Source organism: Monodon monoceros, unplaced genomic scaffold (assembly GCF_005190385.1).
Source record: "Monodon monoceros isolate NGI ecotype Baffin Bay Population unplaced genomic scaffold, NGI_Narwhal_1 Super_Scaffold_14, whole genome shotgun sequence".
In the NCBI taxonomy this organism is placed as follows: Eukaryota; Metazoa; Chordata; class Mammalia; order Artiodactyla; family Monodontidae; genus Monodon; species Monodon monoceros.
This window is the reverse complement of record NW_021703770.1, coordinates 39,309,771-39,331,726: the sequence shown is the minus strand read 5'-3', so window position 1 is coordinate 39,331,726 and position 21,956 is coordinate 39,309,771. Positions and strand designations below refer to the sequence as shown.

At 41.8% G+C, this 21,956-nt stretch overlaps 1 protein-coding gene across 1 annotated transcript in view; it reads right to left on the bottom strand.

Moving 5' to 3' along the window:
* The window catches only part of CDH17 (cadherin 17), a 96,090-nt gene that overhangs the window by 6,856 nt on the left and 67,278 nt on the right, over positions 1–21,956 (bottom strand). Inside the window, exons 13-15 of the mRNA XM_029222962.1 lie at positions 8,128–8,372; positions 4,486–4,616; positions 2,149–2,388 (exon numbers count right to left, since the gene is read on the bottom strand). Coding sequence (XP_029078795.1) covers positions 2,149–2,388; positions 4,486–4,616; positions 8,128–8,372 — 616 coding nt within the window. The remainder of the gene's footprint in view (positions 1–2,148; positions 2,389–4,485; positions 4,617–8,127; positions 8,373–21,956) is intronic.

Genomic DNA, 21,956 nt, shown 5'->3' with positions numbered 1-21,956 from the left:
ATAATGACCCAGCAATCCCACTCCTGGGCATATACCCTGAGAAAACCATAATTCAAAAAGAGTCATGTACCAAAATGTTCATTTCGGCTCTATTTACAATAGCCAGGACATGGAATCAACCTAAGTGTCCATCGATAGATGAATGGGTAAAGAAGATGTGGCACATATATACAATGGAATATTACTCAGCCATTAAAAGAAACGAAATTGAGTTATTTGTAGTGAGGTGGATGGACCTAGAGTCTGTCGTACAGAGTGAAGTAAGTCAGAAAGACAAAAACAAATACCGTATGCTAACATATACACGGAATCTAAAAAAAAAAAAAAAAAAAGGTCATGAAGAACCTAGGGGCAAGATGGGAATAAAGACACAGACTTACTAGAGAATGGACTTGATGATACGGGGAGGGGGAAGGGTAAGCTGTGACAAAGTGAGAGAGTGGCATGGACATATATACACTACCAAAGGTAAAATAGATAGCTAGTGGGAAGCAGCCGCATAGCACAGGGAGATGAGCTCAGTGCTTTGTGACCACCTAGAGAGGTGTGATAGGGAGGGTGGGAGGGACAGAGACCCAAGAGGGAAGAGATATGGGAACATATGTATATGTATAACTGATTCACTTTGTTATAAAGCAGAAACTAACACACCACTGTAAAGCAATTATACTCCAATAAAGACGTTAAAAAAAAACCAAGTCAATAAATATGTTAACAACTCATATAACCATATTAAAAAAAAACATAATGAAATACTACACTCCCACTACAATGGCTAAAATTAAAAAGACTGAGCATAGCAAGCATCGGGAAGAATATTAAGCAACTAGAATTCTCATTCACTGGTGGGAATGTAAAATGTTACAGACTATTCGGGAAGCAATTTGATATTCTCTTAAAAATTTGACTGTATAGCTACCATATGACGACTTGTAGGTATTTAACCAAGAAAAATGAAAGCGTAGCTCCTACAAAGCACTTGTTCACAAATGTTCATAGCAATTTTATTTGAAATAGCAAAAATTGGAAGCAATTTAAGTAATAATCAATGTTAGTGAATAATAAATCATGATATAGTCATACAATGGAATACTGTTCTATAATATAAAGGAGTGAAGTGTTGATATATGCAACAACATGGTGAAATCCCCAAATATGTATACTAAGTGATATTCACCAAACAAAAAAAGAGTACATGCTGTTATTTTATTTAGATAAAATTCTTGAAAATGCAAACGAATCTATAGTGACGGGAAGCAGATCAGTGATTACCTGGGGGTGAGGGATGGACAGTGTGGGGTGGAAAATAGGGATTGCAGCAGAGCATGAATAAAACTTTGGGGGGGGGTGGAACTGTTCTTATCTGATTGTGCTGATGGCTTCAATGGTATATACATATATTGATTTTTATAAAATTGTATGCTTTAAATATGTGCTGTTAATTGTAATTCAATTATATTTCAATAAAGCTCTTTTTAAAACTCATGATGAGCGGGTTTCCCTAGCGCGCAGTGGTTAAGAATCCACCTGCCAATGCAGGGGACACGGGTTCAAGCCCTGGTCCGGGAAGATCCCACATGCTGTGGAGCAACTAAGCCCATGTGCCACACTACTGAGCCTGCTCTCTAGAGCCCGTGCGCCACAACTACTGAGCCCGTGTGCCACAACTACGGAAGCCCTCATGCCTAGAGCCCATGCTCAGCAACAAGAGAAGCCACCGCAATGAGAAGCCCGCGCGCCGCACCCAAGAGTAGCCCCCCCTCGCCGCAACTAGAGAAAGCCCGCGCAGCAAGGAAGACCCAACACAGCCAAAAATAAAAATAAATAAAATAAATAAATTTATTTAATAAAAAATCATGATGAAACCCGTTTCTCAGCTGCCATTGGAAATTTTGCAATGTTGCTCTGATTGCCCAACTATTCATGTACACTAAGAGAGATGTTGTGTATTAACAATCTTTCTTTCCTCCAAACCCCAGGGGCTTTCAACCCTCTGGAGAGCTTGCCTGTGCAAGTTTCCACAGCATGAACTTCCTTCCTGGAGCGTGGAAGAAAGCTCTGTGTTGAGTGCTGCATGCATACCAAGGCAAATAAAAACTCATTCCATCGCCCATCAGTGTTTTTCTCGATGTTCTTTTGACAACTCACCATTGATTTTGGAAACTTCCCAGTCTTTTTGTAAGCTTTCCCTGCCAAGGGAAAATGTAAAGTGTCGACCCCGAAATGACTGCTGATCGTCATCAGTGGCCTCGAAAATGAGACTTCCGGGTGCTTTAGGGGGATAGCAGAAGAACAAGCCTGTGTACTCCTTGACCAGCCGCGGCGGGTTGTCGTTCACATCCATGAGGGTCAGGTGGAATCGCGCCGTGGAGCTCAAGGAGGATCCACCTAAGGAATTGAATCATTGAAAGATGGTATCTGCTTTCTCATTCTCCTCTCAATAAGAAAGCATATTTCCTTTTCTTTAAAAAAAAAATTTACAATTCAGACCTAGTTTCATTTTCTGCTTAGAAGGTCTTGATGATAAGAATTATGTGCTAACATTTTATATACATTACTTCAAAACAACACTGGTGTACATTTACAGATGAGAAGACTGAGGTTCAGAGAAGTTGTGTGACTTGCCCAAGGTCACATAGCGGTAGAGAGGCTTCCAACCCAGGGGATCTGACTCTAGAGCCCACACCTTTAATCGCTCAACACTGACTTAGGCATGTTCGTTAAGTTTTCTAAGGCTCATTTCTTCAGCTGTAAAACGTGACTTTATGAGGATCTGACATGTATTCTTAGAAAATCGTACAGAGCTGTACAAATGTTATTTGCTGTGGTATCCTGGAGAAAATTTTGACCTCTGTAGCCTGAACAATTGGTAACTGCGTGATCATGGGCAAGTTACTTCTCAGTACCTTGGTTTCTTCATACATCAAATACGGTCAATAATAATACCTACCCCATAGTGTTGTATGAGGGGTAAGTGCTTAGAACAGGACGGTCAGTACAACGTAAACACTTACTGTTCTCATTCTCCCTGATGTTTCTACAATTTCTGACTCTGACCTGCTTCAATTCCAGTAAACACTACTTGCCTGCTTTTCTTGTCGGCTGTCTCCTTAACCAAAGGAGGAAGTCATTTCATCAATGTGTATCATTTCAGGGCCAACAATTGCAAACAGAGCAGGGTTTTGAACCCCGGTTTCGATTCATGAAACTTCTAAAATGTGAGAGGCCTTTAGGACACATCCAAAGCAAAGCGCTGACCCCACAGTACATTTTAGTGGAAGGCACAGCACAAAGGCTTAGCCAGAAACTTCCTGCTGATTAAATCAGGAACTTTTAAATTGAGAGTTAAATTTATGGAGTGTGATAGTGGTATGTGCTAGAAGCACATCAACTAGAAGGAAGAGAGAGAGCCAGTCCCCGACCTGCCTCAGCGAGGCCCGTCCACTCACACACCACCATTCCAAGTTCGACACACGCTTCTGCATGTCTACCCTCACTGGTTTAACGTGACTGCAGTACTTTTGTTTTTCTTCATCTTTTCACAGACAGGGACCATTTTCATGATTCCCACCTATTGGAATGTTCTGCATTCCAGCTCCCAACCCTGGGCTTCACATTTTGAAAGTTTCCTTCTTTGGTATAAAACTATATTTATTTAGTCATAATCTGTTCAATTCTACTTTTTTGGTAATCCAGGCAGATATATTTATTGTCTAATTAGAGGCTCTGACCAGCATAAGATCAACAGAATCCCGACTCCAAGTTGGAAAATTCCATTTAAAATATTCCTGTGAGTTTATTTTTATAGCTATATAAGATTCAAACAGCCTTGGCTTATCTTTATAATAAATCTTTCCTTTCAAAAGTTCACCTGGTTTCATCAAAACAGTTATCTAGGGCCACCCAAATCTACCAAATCAGAATCTGCAAGGTGAATTCCTATCTGTATTGAACAAGCTCCCGGGTGATTCTGGCATATATAAAGTTGAGAATATTGAACAAAACATTTTATGTTTCAAAAGGTTGAGACCTCGGTCACTGCAATTTAAGCCTGAAGGAGCAAGTAATAGTCTAGGTAGGCAGGTCAGTGGTTTGACCCTGCTCCCTGGAGAAACCCACAGCCACTTTGGAGGAAGGGAGGTAGCTCAGTGGGGACACAGGAACCTTCCTAGAAGCTGTGGTCCCTTCAGGACACCACAGAGTGAGCAGCAGCCCTGAAGCCTAGCCAGCCTCCAGGTGCATCCCTGCCTGAAAGAGCCCTGCTACCGGGCACGGGAGTTCTCATCTTGAACAAAGCCAAGAAGGTGTGAGCACTTCTCTCCACTTTTGTACCCTTTTCATTTTTCCACTGTAAGATATTCTGACAATTTGACCCAGTTTCCCACCCACCTCACCCTCCTTCCCATTTCTACTGATGTAGCCCCGAATCATTTGTGTTACCTTTTATTTATTATTTTTTACATTTATTTATCTATTTAGGCTCACCTACTTCTGTTGCCACCACTTGTACCCGATACAGACTTTCAGCTTCCCTGTCCAACGAAGCCACACTAAAGATCTCGCCGGTGACGGGGTCAATTTTTAGCCAACCTCTCTTGTCACCTCTTAATGAATAACTTTAGTAAGAGAAAAGAGCAAAAGGAAGCCCACATTACTCTGCATGAAAACGTAAAGATAGTTTATGCATCACTATGCTATTATATCAGCACTATCCCTTGCATATTACTGACAACATATTTAAAGAAACATGATCTAATATTATTACTGCTTCATTTGCATACCACCTGCCTTCAAAGGGAGGATTTGTTCATCCTTACAAAGTGGTTTTTGTACTTGTTTTAAAAGAAAAGGTATCGAGGGGGCTTCCCTGGTGGCGCAGTGGTTGAGAGTCCGCCTGCCGATGCAGCGGACACGGGTTCGTGCCCCGGTCCGGGAGGATCCCACATGCCGCGGAGCAGCTGGACCCGTGAGCCATGGCTGCTGAGCCTGCGCGTCCAGAGCCTGTGCTCCGCGACGGGGGAGGCCACAACAGTGAGAGGTCGGCGTATCGCAAAAAAAAAAAAAAAAAAAAAGAAAAGGTATCATCACAAACTCTAGCAGAAAAAAAGTTAAACTTTTCTGGCAATCAAAGAATTTCAATTAAAACAACCTGGAATTATCTTTTAAAATTGATTAGCAAATCGCCCCCTCTCAGAAAACTTGAACACTCATTGGTGGAAATGTGTGAATGGGTGGATACTCAGAGGCTACTGGTGGGTGGCGCAGTGAATTCCTCATTCAGGAGACATCTATTGAGGGCTTAGCAAATATCAGGCTGTGGACCAAGAGAGGAGATTACACAAACGGGTTCTAGGCCAGTGGAGGAGACAGACACAGAGACAGATAATTCCAGTAAAATGTGGTGAATACAAAGAGGCCATGTGGAATCCCAAATAAATTAAAGGGAATCAGAGAAGTCTCTCTGAAAGAGTAGATGTTAACTAAAGCAAGAAAAAGAAGGATGCTTTAAGCAGAAGGAATTGTATGAACTAAGGCTGAGAGGCCAAGGAGTAGCTTAGGGTGTGGAGGCATCAGACGTTCCAGCAGTGGTGGGATAACATATCAATAGGACGCAGTGGATGGCAAAAGATGAAGCCAGAGGGATTGGAAAGAGCTGAATCATGAGAAGCAGTGGGCAGCCAGGGAATGGTGGTAAGCAGGACGGTGACCTAGTCATGTTTGTGTCTTCAGTGGAACTCATTGGTAGGTGTATGAAAGGTGAATTTGAGAGAGACAAGCCTAGAACCACGGGAAAACCAATTTCTATAGCCTTTTGGGAACAACACTTAAGAGCCATAAGGATGTCTATATCTTTAGGTCAAAGAATCCCACCTCTGGAAATGTTCTCCAAATAAAAAACAATTGAATAGAAGTTAAGAAAAAGAATTATATACATACATTCAAAACTTTTCTAGAATTTAAAAAAAAATACTGGAAGCAACCTACATGTCCAGTAGTAGGAGAATGATTAAGAAGTTATAATGTGTTAGTTCAAATTAATTTTCCCCCAGTGTTAGAATATTCTATATGCCAAGCACTGTGTTAGGTTATGTGTATGGTAGGTGAATTAAAAATTCCTATGTAGTCGGGATTTCTGAGTGAGACAGACACCCTTTGGAAGGTTTTCAGAGGAGTCACATGATCTGATTTACTTTTTTAAAGACCTACACTCTGATTGCAGTGAATGGACTCAGGGAGGGGTGGAGGAGGTGATTATGGTGACCTGGACCATTGCAGAAGTGGTGAGAAGCAGGTGGATTCTGGATATATTTCAATGAAAGAATCTCTAATATTTACTGATACATTGGATTAGGAGCCATTGGGTGCTAATGGATTCTAAGTTTGTGGACCTGAAAGAAAGAAAAGAATTAAATTGCTCAGGCTTTGACAGCTTTGGAGTCATCCTTGATTCTTAACTGACTCATTACTAGCATTCGATCTATTGATCATTCCTCATTCATGAAGTACTTTTTTCATTTGTCTCTTACAGGACACTCCCTTTCTCAGTCTTCTTTCTCAGCTTCCTGATTTTAACTTAATAGTACGTACGTTATATCTTTTCCTGGATCCATCTGAGGAATGATCTTAAATGCCTTTGTTTTCTCCACTCATAAAGTCAAATTTTTACTCACTTGTCTCTGACTAATAACTTTCATAGCATTCTCATAAGGGAGATAGAAGCATTTGTTAAACAATAAATGGTTGTTAAATTAGGAACATTTTGTGCCCCATCATAATTAGTGACTGATGTATGGAGCAGTATCTACACTATCCATACAGTACAACCCAAGTCTTCTTTCCTTTCTATTTGTCTTTCTTTTTTTTTTTTTTTTGCGGTATGCAGGCCTCTCACTGTTGTGGCCTCTCCCGCTGCGGGGCACAGGCTCCGGATGCGCAGGCTCAGCGGCCATGGCTCACGGGCCCAGCCGCTCCGCGGCATGTGGGATCTTCCCGGACCGGGGCACGAACCCGTGTCCCCTGCATCGGCAGGCGGACTCTCAAGCACTGTGCCACCAGGGAAGCCCTCATATTTGTCTTTATGAAGTTGACAAGTGCTTGCAGAGCAAAACAGTAGGTGGGATCTTTACTCAGACAGACAATAAGAAAAAGGTCTTGGAACTGATTCCAATTGCCTAAATGATCGCTCAATGGGAGGCAAAACTCCCCTTAAATGTTTAGAGGCACTTAAGGAATTGTCATTCATAACCACATGCATGGGTTTTAAGTCATGCTAAAATATTTGTCATGCCATGGACAGTAGGACTGATGTTCTACAATAGAAGCAAAAGATCCGGGTTCAAGTCCTATCTGTGTGCTTATTGACTAGATGATCTTAAAAAGGTTATAGATATTGATACAGATATGGATACATACACATACATATGTTACCTAAGAAAAATTAATTATCATTGTACATATTTAAGGCAAATCTGTGTGGGTTCTATTGCACTGAAAAAAAAAAAAGATTGAGAATTGCTAACGTAGAAAGAGTTACACATCTTGTTTAACCTTCTCAGCCCATGTACTCATCTCTCCAGGGCTGAGTTCTGGAATGAGTCTTGTTGCCCCAGACCTGCTCTCTGCAAAGCTGAGGATCCTATACGACCCCCTTTGAGAAGATTCCCTTCACCTTGTCAGGTGGCTGAGTCTGCTGAGTCAGGTTTTTGCTTTATTCTTCTGTTTAGAACTCCAGTCCGCCTTAGGGGCTGGAACTCTTCCCCAGACCCTGGTCCCACGACTGGTCCAGACAGAGGGCCTAGCTTTGGACAGCCCAGTCTCTAGACCCCAACTCCTGAACTCACCAGCTCTCAGTTGGGACCTGCAGTAGGCAGGTTGGGGTGGAATCTGACCTGCTTCCCGCTTGCCCGAGCCTGGATTCTCACTGATGCCCCCCAGGGTACTGGCACCTGCCAGAACCAAGGGCAGATTCACCAAGTGCACTGGGACATGGCCTCAGATTGCTGGCTGCTCCCTTAGGGGAGAGTCCTGGAGTCAGGCCAGCTTCTCTGCCCTTCCCAGCCCTTCCTCCTCCCCACCATCTGTGGTCACAGCGCACGGCTAGGCCTGCCCAGCGCTGCTCTCCTCTACCTTATGTCCAGACCTTCCGGATCCTTGGCAGTCACGTTGCCCACTTTAGTGCCTTTAGCCACATCCTCTCTGACTCTTGCTTGGTATAGTTGTTGGGAAAATTGCGGTGCTTCATTCACATCTGTCACACTAAGTCTGAATGTAGCAGAAGAGCTGGCATTGTACTGTACATCAAGCACCAGAGGCTCCGGGTTTTCTGCTTGGAACACAATATTGTAAACATCTACTGCTTCAAAATCAAGAGGCTGTGTAGGGAAAAAAAAGAAGGAAAATTAATTGGGGGATAATTAGCTCTCTTAAGATTCATTCCCTATGTTCCTTGAAAAAACGCTTACAGAGCAGCAGTTCTTAATCTAGTGTCAGCAAAAACTTACTTTTCAGGATAATAGAGCCATGGAAAAGTTTTTGCTGCAGGACTTCTCAGGACTTTTAATATACTAATGTGTGTTCTGACTCTCCTAGAAGAGGAAATCAATGCAGCACTCCTCAAATTTATTAACCCTTGAGTAATTCATTCATTCAGCAGAAACTTACTGATTCTCTCAAGATGGTTCTCAGAAGTCACTGGGAAGTGCTTATGCAGAGATTTTCACATTGGTGGAGGATGATTTCCCAGAAACCTCAGGACTTAAACCTCAAAATAAAAGACTTTAAACTCATGGAGGGTGGGAGAGTTTAGCAGACACAATCAAGAGATAGATGGTCTGCTCTGGTTCAAGCCATGTCGGACAGGACCAGGAATGAAAATCAAGAAACTAATTTTGGTTTAGTTTGAGGAAGAATTTAATGGTTAGGGCTACCCAAGACAGAAAGAGTTGCTTCAAAAAGCAAGTTCCTAACTCTGGAAGCTTTCAAGAATAGGCTTAAACAGGGCTTCCCTGGTGGCGCAGTGGTTGAGAGTCCGCCTGCCGATGCAGGGGACATGGGTTCGTGCCCCGGTCCGGGAAGATCCCACATGCCACGGAGCGGCTGGGCCTGTGAGCCATGGCCGCTGAGCCTGCGCGTCCGGAGCCTGTGCTCCGCGACGGGGGAGGCCCGCGTACCGCAAAAAAAAAAAAAAAAAAAGAATAGGCTTAAACAATACATGTCAGGCTAGCATAAAAGGACTTAAGTATCATTTAAGCAATTGTTTCTTTTTTTAAAATATCACCCAAACAATTGGTTTACATTCTTTTAAGGTTCCTCTCAAGGCAGAATCCATAATTCTATGGGGAAAAAATCCTAATCCTAGAGACCTGCTGAGGAGTGAGACAGACCCTAAAGTAGGGCTTCTAAAGGGGGAAGAAAGGGTTTCCTGGGATCCATGAACTCCCAGAAACCAAAATCTAAATATTGCATTGTTAAAAAGAAACAGGAGGCCCAAAATGGGGTCACTTGTGCTAAACCCCATGTCAACAAACCAAAACTTAATACCTAACCTAATTACAGTCTCAACCCCTGCCCAGAAATGCAACCTTTTACCAATCAACCTGGAATTACCTCATCAGAACTAGTGAGGTAATCTGCCCAATAGGCCCTTTTGTTCCCTTTAGGAGGGAAACCTTGCCTGAAACAATGCATTCTTTGCTAATAATTTCCTTTTTCCGCCTCCTTTCTGTCTTTAATAACCTCTCCTTTTCTACAGCTTGGCGGAGGTTCTTTCTACTTGCTAGATTGCTAATGCCCAATCCATTAATTGTTTACTAAAGCCAATTGGATCCTTAAATTTCCTCAGTTGAATTTTTGTTAACAAATTTGGTGGCAGTGGTGGGATTGAAGGAGACTTACAACAGCTTGGAGGACAATGAGAAACACAGGTGTGGTACCCCTCAAAAACTGTAAGTTCACTGTCCTTCTTGCTATTTCCAAGAGCTGGGGGTAAATCCCTCTGAGCTCCACTCTGTTTGTGTTTAGCTCCTGATCCACTTGGCTTTCCAGTCCAGGGCTCAGTGGGTCAACCTGAGCTGGCTGATGGTTCCATGCAGAATCTGAGTCCCTAGGCCTTGGTTCTGTCTGAAGTTCCCCTCGGTTGTATAGCATCCCTTTCCCTAGTTCCAGTCCACAGTCCCCATTTACTGGAGTCTGTTGACTTAATCCATGCTGGGAATTGCTGATGGTGTGCACAACCTTCTCTTGGTTACCTCTGGTGTGTTAAGGTGTACATGTTTGTTTGTCTTATTTTGTGTAGATAAGGGCTATTGCTAGCAGAGATCTCAGAAGCCAAAAAAAGAGCTGCAAAATTTGGTGGGTACAGATGGAGCATTTGAGGGCTGTTAGAATGCTTACCACCTAACTCAGACTCCTGTATTAGGATAAGTTGGTCATAGAACAGGTTAGACTGATACAGACCACCTGCCAACCTAAAGAAAATTTCTGTGCAACAAGGTACAATACATGGTAAAACAATGCACAATCCCGAAGTCAGTGGCACAGCCCTTTTAGGTATTAGTTCAGCATAGCTAATGGGATCCATAAACTCTAAGGAGTTGAGTGCACCACCTTCCAGCATGCCTGCTTATTTTATGTCTAAAAACTATGTCTCAGGAGCTATAAATACCTACCAAAAAATGGCCAAAATTTTACTAAAGACAACCTAGAATTTTGTGCATAAGAACTTGGCTTGGTAACCATCAGACTGAGGTCCCAAATATGGCTGAACAGAAAGTAATGGAAGTTGAACTCCATTTGCTGCTAAGGGTCCTAGCAAACGTTCCAATTAGATAAAAGCATTTAAGAGTTGCACTTAGGGCTTCCCTGGTGGCGCAGTGGTTAAGAGTCCACCTGCCGATGCAGGGGACACGGGTTCATGCCCTGGTCCGGGAAGATCCCACGTGCCGCGGAGCGGCTGGGCCCGTGAGCCATGGCCGTTGAGCCTGCATGTCCGGAGCCTGTGCTCCGCAGCGGGAGAGGCCACAACAGTGAGAGGCCCGCGTACCGAAAAAAAAAAAAAAGAATTGCACTTAAAATTAATGGGCATGCAGAAGCCTCCAAAAGACTTAAAATTTCCAAAATAGTGTCATTGAAAATTTCATTGCAAAAGGCTAATAAAAAGTGCCCCAAAAAGACTATAGGACTGACATAATTCCTACTGCTCCCCTCCATCCTCCTTTATTTGAATATTCATTCTGGTAATCTTCTGTCTGAATTGCCTCTCCACTCTGAAGAAACTATTAATTAGTTACCTTTTATTAATAAAATAAGAGCTTAGCTTGGCTTTCTGCCTACCTAGGGCAAGCAGGCTGTCAGTTTTTTCCTTTCGCTATCTTTGGGAGTAACTCTGGATCCTGGAAAGGTAGTAACCTTTGCACCCTCTTTGAGGATACCTCTTGGGTCCATGGAGTTCCTTAACACTGCCAGAAACATTTACCATTTAAACAGGCTGAAAACTGACAAGCTATTGATAATGTCATTTAGGTTTCAAACCAATTCCTTGAGGAATCAAGAGCAATTCTTTTCATCTTACAAATCTTTGCAAAACTAGATATGCAGCTCTAGAGGCGATTCAAAGTTCACCTATTCCTTTTACCAATCTCCAAACCGCCCCTATTTTATCTTAAAAGGCTTATAACTTGCATTCTTTCCCTGTGCCTCTGAGATGTAAATGTTAAAGTACAAACTTCAGGGAGGTAAGTTTTATCAGAAGAAAAACAGAAAGGGGAAAGGTCATTTGAAATTTAGGACCAAAAAAAGCAACTTAAATTCAACTCTTTTAATAACTAGTAAAACAGATGTGATAAGGTCTCTCCATCCATCTGTATGTTCGTGTGTGTCTACATATACGTGTGTTGCAGATGTATGGTATTGCTAAAACTCATTTACAAAAGAGTTCTATTTAGCTGGCTTAAACAAACAAGCATTTATATAAATTTAGTCTTCATAGAAAGTCTCAAAAATATAATAGAGGCTAATCCAAATGTTTTTCAGTTTTATATATCCTGGGAAAATATTTTATATCAAAGTTAATTTAAAGTTGCTGGTTTACTTAAAATAGAATGTGTCTAGAATTACACTGAATATAATACAGGCACACAAATTTTATGCTACATGGGTTTATTAGTCAAATAAGTCCATGTTATCTCTGTTACAAAATTTGTCAGCAAAAAATTAAAAAAAAAAAAAGCTTGGGGTGATGGCTGACTTTGTCTAATGTCTCATGAAGTTTTCATGGGTAATCTAAACATAATAGTTGGGAGCAAGTGATTTAGATAGATGTAAGTGGGATAAGAGTTTTTAGGTAAACTTTTTTCTGCAATAATTATATTTTATGGTATGTGTACTTAGTCTCTCTTTAATAACTTACACCCTTAGCATTTTGCTAAATTAAATGTTAGAAGTTCATTGAATATCTAGATCACTTCTAAATAATATAAAATACTAAAACATTAATTACTGAACGTAGATTTTTACCTACTTTTGGTTTCCTTTTGCAGAGGAACTAAAGATATTTGGCTCTATTAGTATATATGGTTTGTGCCACATTAAAAATTTTACTATGAAGAAGCATGTATTTCTAAAAATTATGAAATGTATTCACAAATTTGCTAATCTAAAGAATGCTAGTGGAATAGTTCACAACTGCTTACTAAGTTTTCACTATAAATTAAGGTTTCTAAGGGTTAAGAATTCTAATATATGCAATTAAAAATAATAAGAAACAACTCTGTATGCAAGGAAAATTGGATATGTTTTTTGTTTTGGAGGTTTTTTTTTTTTTTGGTTAAAAGGGTATGAAGTATGGAGATACATTTTGTTGAGGGAAATAAAAGTGATTTTGCTCTAAAGTAAAACTAGTTATTTCAAAATGGGAAGAAAAAAAAGGACAAACTATGGATATAGGAAGTTAAGAAGAATGAAAGAGAGAAACAGAAAAAAAGAGGGAAAATGAGGAAATCTTGTGTGGTCAAGTTGGCTAAAAATTAAATTGTTATTATAAGTGTTTTAAAATAAGCTTTAATACCAGTAGTATACTTATGTAAAACTAAAACTTAATTTTCTTTCCTCTGTTAAAAGGACAAAGTTTTATTAGATTTACTAATAAATGAGATCTACTCTTAATAAGAAATTTAAACAAAGTTTTTTCTTTATCTGTAAAATAACCTGCCTGGAAAGCAAAGATTTTGTGTTTTATCAAAATAATTTTTTGTGTTTTATATCTTTATTATCAGGTCTTTGATTACTTAAGTAAACTGAGTCTTCTCAACATTAAAAGAGCAAAGTTTGGCTCAGAAGTATGTAACTTATTGCATTTGCTCTTGAAATCTTTTATTGTCATTTTGGATAATTAAGTGGATAATTAAGTATTGTTTCATAATGATCTGTGATCCTTTTTAGCCAAGTGTCCAAAACCTTTTGAATTTTTTGGCAAACTTCCCCAAATCAAATTCTAAGTGAAGTCTTTTTGACCTGGAAATAACTTTGGGATTTTCCATAGGGCCTTTGGAAAAATCAGAAAAGATTTGTTCTTTCTCCTTATAAAAAGAGAGATGTTACACTAATTAGGCTTATTTGATATGTTAAATTACATGGGAAAAATCATCAAACAAGTAATACTGAGCCTTCTTTATGTTATATTTGTATAGATACATGTTATAAGTGTTACAGAAATGGGATAAAATTCCTGGAAATCTATTATTTCCTGGTATGATGTTATCAGTCATAATTGTAATTATTATCTTAAACATTACATATTACAAAAATAACCAAATTTCCTTGTCAATTCCATTATAATGAATTCTCATCAGATCTTTAATGATGGGCATTTTAAGGATTTTGTCATTTACAGATAGTTAATTTTTTTATTCTGATGCTTTTGCGAAAACGTTCCTACAAAATTGCTTCATCTTCAGAGAAATCCATAAGAAGGACTCTGACAGGTATTCTAGAATACAGGTTTCTGATCATTTTGTTGTGTTTTTTTTTTGCGGTACGCGGGCCTCTCACTGTTGTGGCCTCTTCCGTTGCGGAGCACAGGCTCCGGACGCGCAGGCTCAGCGGCCATGGCTCACGGGCCCAGCCGCTCCGTGACATGTGGGATCTTCCCGGACCGGGGCACGAACCCGCGTCCCCTGCATCGGCAGGCGGACTCCCAACCGCTGCGCCACCAGGGAAGCCCTCTGATCATTTTAAGATCATAAAACTAAACTGAGTAAGAATTTCCAGAACTAGTGGAAAAACTAGATTCAAACAGAGCAAAGTAATAATTACATTGGATTAAATAAAATGAGGAGGAATTGATTATAATTTGTATGACTTTTAAAACACTGCTGGTTCCTTAATGCTTTGGTTTTCCAGATTTAAAGAAATCTTTTCACTTAAGCAATCTATGACTTACAGCAATTGATACACTATACCTTTGTAAACAAAAATGACATTTTTTTCTACATGATCTCTCCAGAATTTAGAAACTCTTAATGTATTCTTTTCATGGCAATATAGGTAGTCATTCACATAAGTTCAATAAGAATCTGTTCTCCTGTAATGGAACACAACTGGAAACATTGACCATATTACCAAGGCTTGGACTGAATTGTCACATTTGAGAGAGAGATACATAGACTCAGAGAGTACCTTGCTTCCAAGGTTCCAGCAAAGCAATCTTAAAAAGAGCTTATATAGTCAATCACTATTCTTGCTGCACTTATGTAAATAATCAAGGCAAATTTAATGCAAACAAATTAAGTTTTAGTAGGATTATCCTTAAAAAGATTTTTTTAAAAAAGCAGGAATAACTACTTAAATTTATTAACTGCTTAATAAATTATGTTTGTACCTTTATCTATATTAGATTCTAATCCTGCTAATTATCTTTAAGGATTTGTTATATACCTGTAAACTGGACTGGATCCTGAATTTTTCTACTTTCCTCAAATATCTGGCTACAACTTTCCAAACTAATGTTTCCAGTTTTCTCCCACCCTTCTGAATTGGAAGCACTAAGGACAAAGACTGCCCTTGAATCTCCTTGCAAGGGACTATACCAGGTCCTCCTCACTACCCAGATGGCAGCCAAACTTCAGGGTCTTAAACCTTGGATACACATCTCACAGCTGAAGAAGACTCCACCTGACATCTGGTCTTATACAAATGCTGGAAATCTCCAAATCAAATTGACTGGGAAGAGAAGTAGCTGACACTGAGGTAGATGCTTCCTTCCAAGACACCACATCAAGACTTCGTACTTCAACTGAACAACAAGAAACTTTTTTTTTTCTTTCCCTTTCTTTTACTCTGGCATTGGCCTGGAAAGGTAACACCATCATCTGTATCTTCCAGACCACTGCTAAGGGAGGTAACCTCTGAAATTTAAAACAACTACTATTTCAGGCTAGGAGAAAACCTAACTGACATCTAGCTTGAACAGGCAAATGCAACTATCCCTGCAAGTGAATCTATTAACAGTGCCACCTTGGTGGAAGTGATTTGTGTCCCGACAGGATTTATCTTTGCCTGTGGTGGTTGTCATTCTTCTTATGTACCTAGACGGCTGGTACATATCAGGCAATGTCTCTTAGGTTATCTAACTGTTCCCCTAAATGTTCACAAACAAACTGAGACACCTCATTGGTTGACTCCCCTGGATTTACGTCATTGAGTTAGAAAGGAATTATCAAGAGGTATTCATGACTCAGGATTCACTTCCTTTAGCAGGGCCATACTTCCCCAGTTAAGAATATATGTAAATGAGAGAAAAAAAAAAAGAGTATATGTAAATGAGACTAGATCAGGAACGTTTCCTTAACTCTTGAAAATATTGAAACATATTGAAAAATCCTCTGTTAGAGCAATAGCTGTCCAACAAAAAAATCTTTAGGCTTTCTGGCCCAAGTTGTTCTTGATAATAATATAGCCCTTGATTCTCTTTTAGCTGAGCAAGGAGGTGTCTACACTGTGGCCAATACCACCTGCTGCACCTGGAGTAACACTTCTGGGGAAGCTGAAATTCAGTTCCATAAGATCACTGAGCAAGCCACTTCTCTTGGCTTAAAAGAGTGACTTCTGCCATGGAGTCTTTCTTTGACTTATTTGATTTGATTGGTTTGGGTCTTGGGGACCATGGCTCCAAAGTGCACTCCAGACATTGGGAATTATCCTGCTTGTTAGAATCAGAGTACTCTCCCTCATGTGCTGTATTCTCTCAAAAGCATTAAATGCAGGGCTTCTCTGGTGGCGCAGTGGTTGAGAGTCCGCCTGCCGATGCAGGGGACACGGGTTCGTGCCCCGGGCCGGGAAGATCCCGCATGCCGCAGAGTGGCTGGACCCGTGAGCCATGGCTGCTGAGCCTGCGCGTCTGGAGCCTGTGCTCCGCAACGGGAGAGGCCACAACAGTGAGAGACCCGCGTACCGCAAAAAAAAAGCATTAAATGCATGCTCACAACTGCTAACTATCAAGTCTCCCTAAGACTAGAACATCAGAAAAGAGACAAAGAGAATGACCAACTTAAAAATTGTGAACCTGAAGCTGATGCCTGTGACTATCACAGAGATTAAGCAAAAAAACATTATGACTTGTGAGTACCACACAGAGGATCAACAGAAGCTGAGAGAACTACAGAGAGGTATGTGATAGTGGCATTTAATGCCTTACATTTTGATCACATCTCTCAGATAAGCTGAGAGTCTGATCAAAAGGGGAAAATTGTTAAAAAGAAACAGCAGGCCCAAAATGGAGTCACTTGTGCTAAACCCCATGTAAGCAAATCAAAACTTAATAACTAACCTATTGCAGTTTCAATCCCTGCTCCAGGAATGCAACCTTTAACCAGTCAGTCTTGAATTATCTGGTCAGCACTAGTGAGGTAATCCACCCCATAGGCCCTTTTGTTCCCCTTAGGGGGGCAACCTTGTCTGAAACAATGCATTCTTTGCTAATAATTTCCTTTGTCTGCCCCCTTTCTACCTTTAAAAAATCTTTTCTTTTCTACAGCTTGGTGTAGCTTCTTTCTATTTGCTAAGTCGGATGACATTTGATTTATGAAGTATTTAATAAAGCCAATTTGATCCTTAAATTTACTCAATTGAATTTTTGTTGTTTAACAATACATATGTTCATATGTGAATCTTTTGGTAGGGGGAGGATATGTAGCTTTTGTCAGAGTCTCAAAGGTACCCATGACCTCAAAAAGATGAAGGAACCAAAGTAAAGCCCAAAAGGCACATTATAGATTATGGGAACTGCACTGTTTTATTCACTCTTCCAGGCCTGGAGGACCCAGGATCTCCTGGTGAGCTGTCAGCTCTTTAACTTGAGTTTATATCAGTTTCTCATCAGTTAAACAAAAACGGTAGTATCCTTTCATGAAGAGAAAAATTGACACGTGATTGCATTAGCTTGGCCTGCCCTTCCCCAACATCTGAAAAAATTCTCCCACTCAGTCAAAAATTGGCTCAATGCTGTCCTCACCATATTGGCTTCCCTGGACCTTCCTCTCTATCCCCAAATGGGTGAGCTCCATGTCCTCTGTAATCTCATCACACTTAACTCAGGATTCTAATTGTTTGGTTATATATTCTAGATCCTTATTGACCATGAGCTCTCTGAGGAGAGGAATTGTGTTATATTCTTCTTTGCTTCTCATCACTTCCCTGACATGCAGTGCCCATAGTATATCCATTAGGATAGATAAAAATGAGAAGGCCTTGGTCCTTCTCAAGCCCTTGGAGACTCCAGTGGGAAAGAGATTCTGGAGAAAATCCCCACTCTCTAGAAACCCTCTCCTCCACGTACACACAAACACACACAACATCACAACCCAATTTCTAGTTCAAAAGAAAGTATAATAGAAAGTTTGCCCATATGGAAGAGAAAGAATTAAGTATGAAGACTCAAGGTCATTTGAGGTAGAAAATAAGAATCAATTGACTTTTGTTAAAATACAGGATATAAAATCTTGTAAGCTAACTACAATGTAAAAATGAGGTTTTTCATAGAGATAAGCACCCACTGCCCGCAGGGCACAACCCCATGATGACCTGTTGATCACTACCACATGGTCTGAAAGGGCCGCTCACCTGGGGGGTTGTGAGGAGGTGTGTGCAAGCTGGAGCATCTGACTCCCAGGGACCCATTCATCATCTCAGGGGATAAGGGCAGGGGTGTCAAACCGAGATCTGGTTGATGGAGCAGGAAGGCAGCGGCCCCCAGAGCAAGCCTGCCGCGTGGATAAAGGACACAGCACTCTGTTCCTTGTGGGTCCAGCCACACCCAAGCTCAGACAGGCAGCACATCATTCTACGTGCTCAGGCAGAGGATGCACACCCCCCATTCTTATCATCAGGTCCTAAGTCCCCTCCCTGGCTTTTCCATCCCTTCATGTGGTCACCAGAGGTGAGGGGTAAAGAAATGAGACGGTATATCTGCAGAGGTGGAGCAGCCTGTGTTACCAGAACAGAACATGTGAAGCTGAGAGAAGAGAGAGATGACAGAGAAGATACACATCAAGCTAAGGAGTTGGGACTTTATCCTTGATGAGCAGAGAAAGGTGGTGAGTGCAAGACTGACAAGGGCGGGGATTTGTGTTGCAGAAAGTTAACTCTGGGAGCAGCCATGGGAGGGATGGATTTGAATTCATCTGACCTGGGCAGCGAGACCAGTGTCAGTCTCTTGGGAGTCACCCTCCTAGGAGAGGGTGTCAGTGCTCCTGAAACACTTACTGAATGGAAGAATCAGCCTGCCATCAATCAGTCTGCTTAACTTTCACACCAGGAAAAACACTGAACCAAGTTTTCCAGGGATAAAATTAGAAATGGACGATGCTAAATTTGCAAATGATAATCAGCAGAGTTGAATCAAGGACGAGCCTTGTCAAACCACATATACTGTCTTTCATGACATGGCAGGCCTGCAAAGCCAAGTCAAGAGACCCTTACGGCCTCTTGGGATTACCTCGGGCCCATCTGGGCAACTTACTCCTCAGGTAAGCTGAAAACATATGCTCATGCCACAATCGCTCTTCTGCATACAACTGCTCAAAAGGTCAAACCCCCTGATTTAGATTCCACCTGGAAGCAGAGATAAAGTGCCGAAGGAAAGGAATTGAGACTGGGGATATTTAACATTTACACCAATCATCAGTGATGAGGAAAAAGTGCACATTAGTTTTCCAGATGATACCCTTGCTGGTTAAAAATAAGTCACGTACTAAGAATGAAAAAGAATCAGCCATAATGAAGAAGTGACAACATTTGTATAAAAAAAAATTAAAGCCAAAACAAACCCCTGAATTTCAAGAAAGGGGGTGCCAGGGGAGTTATTGATGAGCCAGGCAGGGCTCAAAGAAATAGCCTTCCTGGCTCCTGACACCTGCTTGGTCCCAAGGGTATGATGATCTACCACACAACAGGTGAGAGCTTGGGGCAGCAGTAAACAGAGAGAGGACAGCGCTTCTAAAACTTGCTTAATCCTAAGCATCACTTGGGGCAAGTGAAACAATAAAAAATGTATATATTGGTCTGTGCCCCTGGTTCCTGACACTGAGCTCCTAAATCCCTTGGAATTTCCTGGATGATAGGAGTGCCTTTTATTCTAATGAGGTGACTCTTGGTGGCTCCTTGGATGGTTTCAGGATGGGGGCTGGTTACCAGAAAGACCAAGCCATGATTAGAAGCTTGGAACTTTCAGCCCCACACCCACCCCACCCCCCACCCCTGGAAGGGGAGAGGGGCTGGAGATTGAGTTAATGATCAATCATGTCTACATGATGAAGCCTCAGTAAAAATCCCCAAAGTGAGGCCTTCAGAGAGCTTGTGGGTTAGTGAACACATCGATGTGCTGGGAAAGTGAATACACACCCTAACTCCATGGGACAGAAGCTCCTACTCTTGGGGCCCTCCCAGACCTCGCCCTATGTATCTCCTCATCTGGCTGCTCATCTATATCCCTTATCATATCCTTTATTAAATAAAAATTGGTAAATATGTTTCCCTGAGCTCTGTGAGCTGCTCTAGCAAATGATCCAACCCAAGGAGAGAGTCATGGGAACCTCTGATTTATAGCCAGTCAGTCAGAAATACAGGTGACAACCTAGGACTTGCAATTGACTTTTGAAGTGGGGTGCGGGGGAGTCTTGTGGGACTGAGCCCTTAACCTGTGGGGTCTGATGCTATCTCCAGGTAGACAGTGTCAGAACTGAGTTAAATTGTAGGACATCAGCCTGGTGTTGGATAATGGCTTGATGTGTGGAAAACCCACAAACCTGGTGTCAAAAGTGAAGTGTGGTAGTAATGCAAGAGTAAAGGAGAAACACTTTGCAGGGCACTAAAATTACTGATTTCCAGGTCCTCCCATAGAGAGGCTGAGTCAGCAGTCCCCAGTGGGCACCATTTGACTCTTGGATTAGACAAGTTTGGTCCCCTTGGCAAGAAGTGAAAACACATCTATCCACAGGCAGAATCCTGGCTTCTGCCCTCACTCTAATTAATTAGAATTAAGATAATGCTGGACATTCATTAAATTGACTGCTACCTGCTGGGGGCTGTGTTAAGAGCTATATATGTATTTTCACACTGAATCCTCCAATGTCCTTATCAAGAAGGTGCTGCCATTTCACCAATGTTTCAGATCAGAAAACTGAGGTCTGAGGTTACAACATTCGGTCAAGGTCGCAGAGCTAGTAAATGGCAATGCCAGGCCCCAACAGAAATCATTTCCTGAAGGGAGTCAGAAGCCTGGGGTCAAGTTCCCAACTCTGCCATCCCTGGGGGACTGACTGCATCTTGCTGTGGGCCTGAACCTCATCTGTACAGCGGGGCTATTTCTGCCTCCCTCAGAGTTGGCGTGAGAAGAAAAGGAGCATGTGCAGAAGTGCTTCATGAAGCACAAGGGGCTTCAGTTGTGGAGTGTGCGCTCCTCAGTGAATTTTACCTGCTGTTAGCACATTTGTAATTCAGATGAACAGGTTCTGATAGAATTGTGATTAAGAAAATATCAGGGAGAGGAGCTTCAAGATGGCGGAAGAGTAAGACGCGGAGGTCACCTTCCTCCCCACAGATACACCAGAAATACATCTACACGTGGAACAACTCATACAGAACACCTACTGAATGCTGGCAGAAGACCTCAGACCTCCCAAAAGGCAAGAAACTCCCACGTACCTGGGTAGGGTAAAAGAAAAAAAGAAAAAACAGAGACAAAAGGATAGGGACGGGACCAGCACCAGTGGGAGGGAGCTGTGAAGGAGGAAAGGTTTCCACACACTAGGAAGCCCCTTCGCGGGCAGAGACTGCGGGTGGCGGAGGGGGGAAGCTTCAGAGCCACAGAGGAGAGCACAGCAACGGGGCTGCAGAGGGCAAAGCGGAGAGATTCCCGCACAGAGGATCGGTGCTGACTGGCACTCACCAGCCCGAGAGGCTTGTCTGCTCACCCGCCCAGGGTGGGCGGGGCTGGGAGCTGAGGCTCGGGCTTTGGAGGTCGGATCCCAGGGAGAGGACTGGGGTTGGCAACGTGAACAGAGCCTGAAGGGGTTAGTGCGCCATGCCTAGCTGGGAGGGAGTTCGGGAAAAAGTCTGGACCTGCCTAAGAGGCAAGAGATCATTGTTTCAGGGTGCAGGAGGAGAGGGGATTCACAGCACCGTCTAAACAAGCTTCAGGGAAATTTCTCTGTGCAGCCTCAGGAGTAGCAGATTAAATCTCCATAATCAACTTGACGTACCCTGCATCTGTGGAATACCTGAATAGACAATGAATCATCCCAAAATTGAGGTGGTGGCCTTTGGGAGCAACTGTAGACTTTGGGTTTGTTGTATGTGACTGACTAGTTTCTGATTTATAAGGTTATCTTAGTTCAGTTTTTAGCACTTGTTATCATGGGTAGATTTGTTTATTGATTTGGCTGCTCTCTTCTTTAAAAAAATTT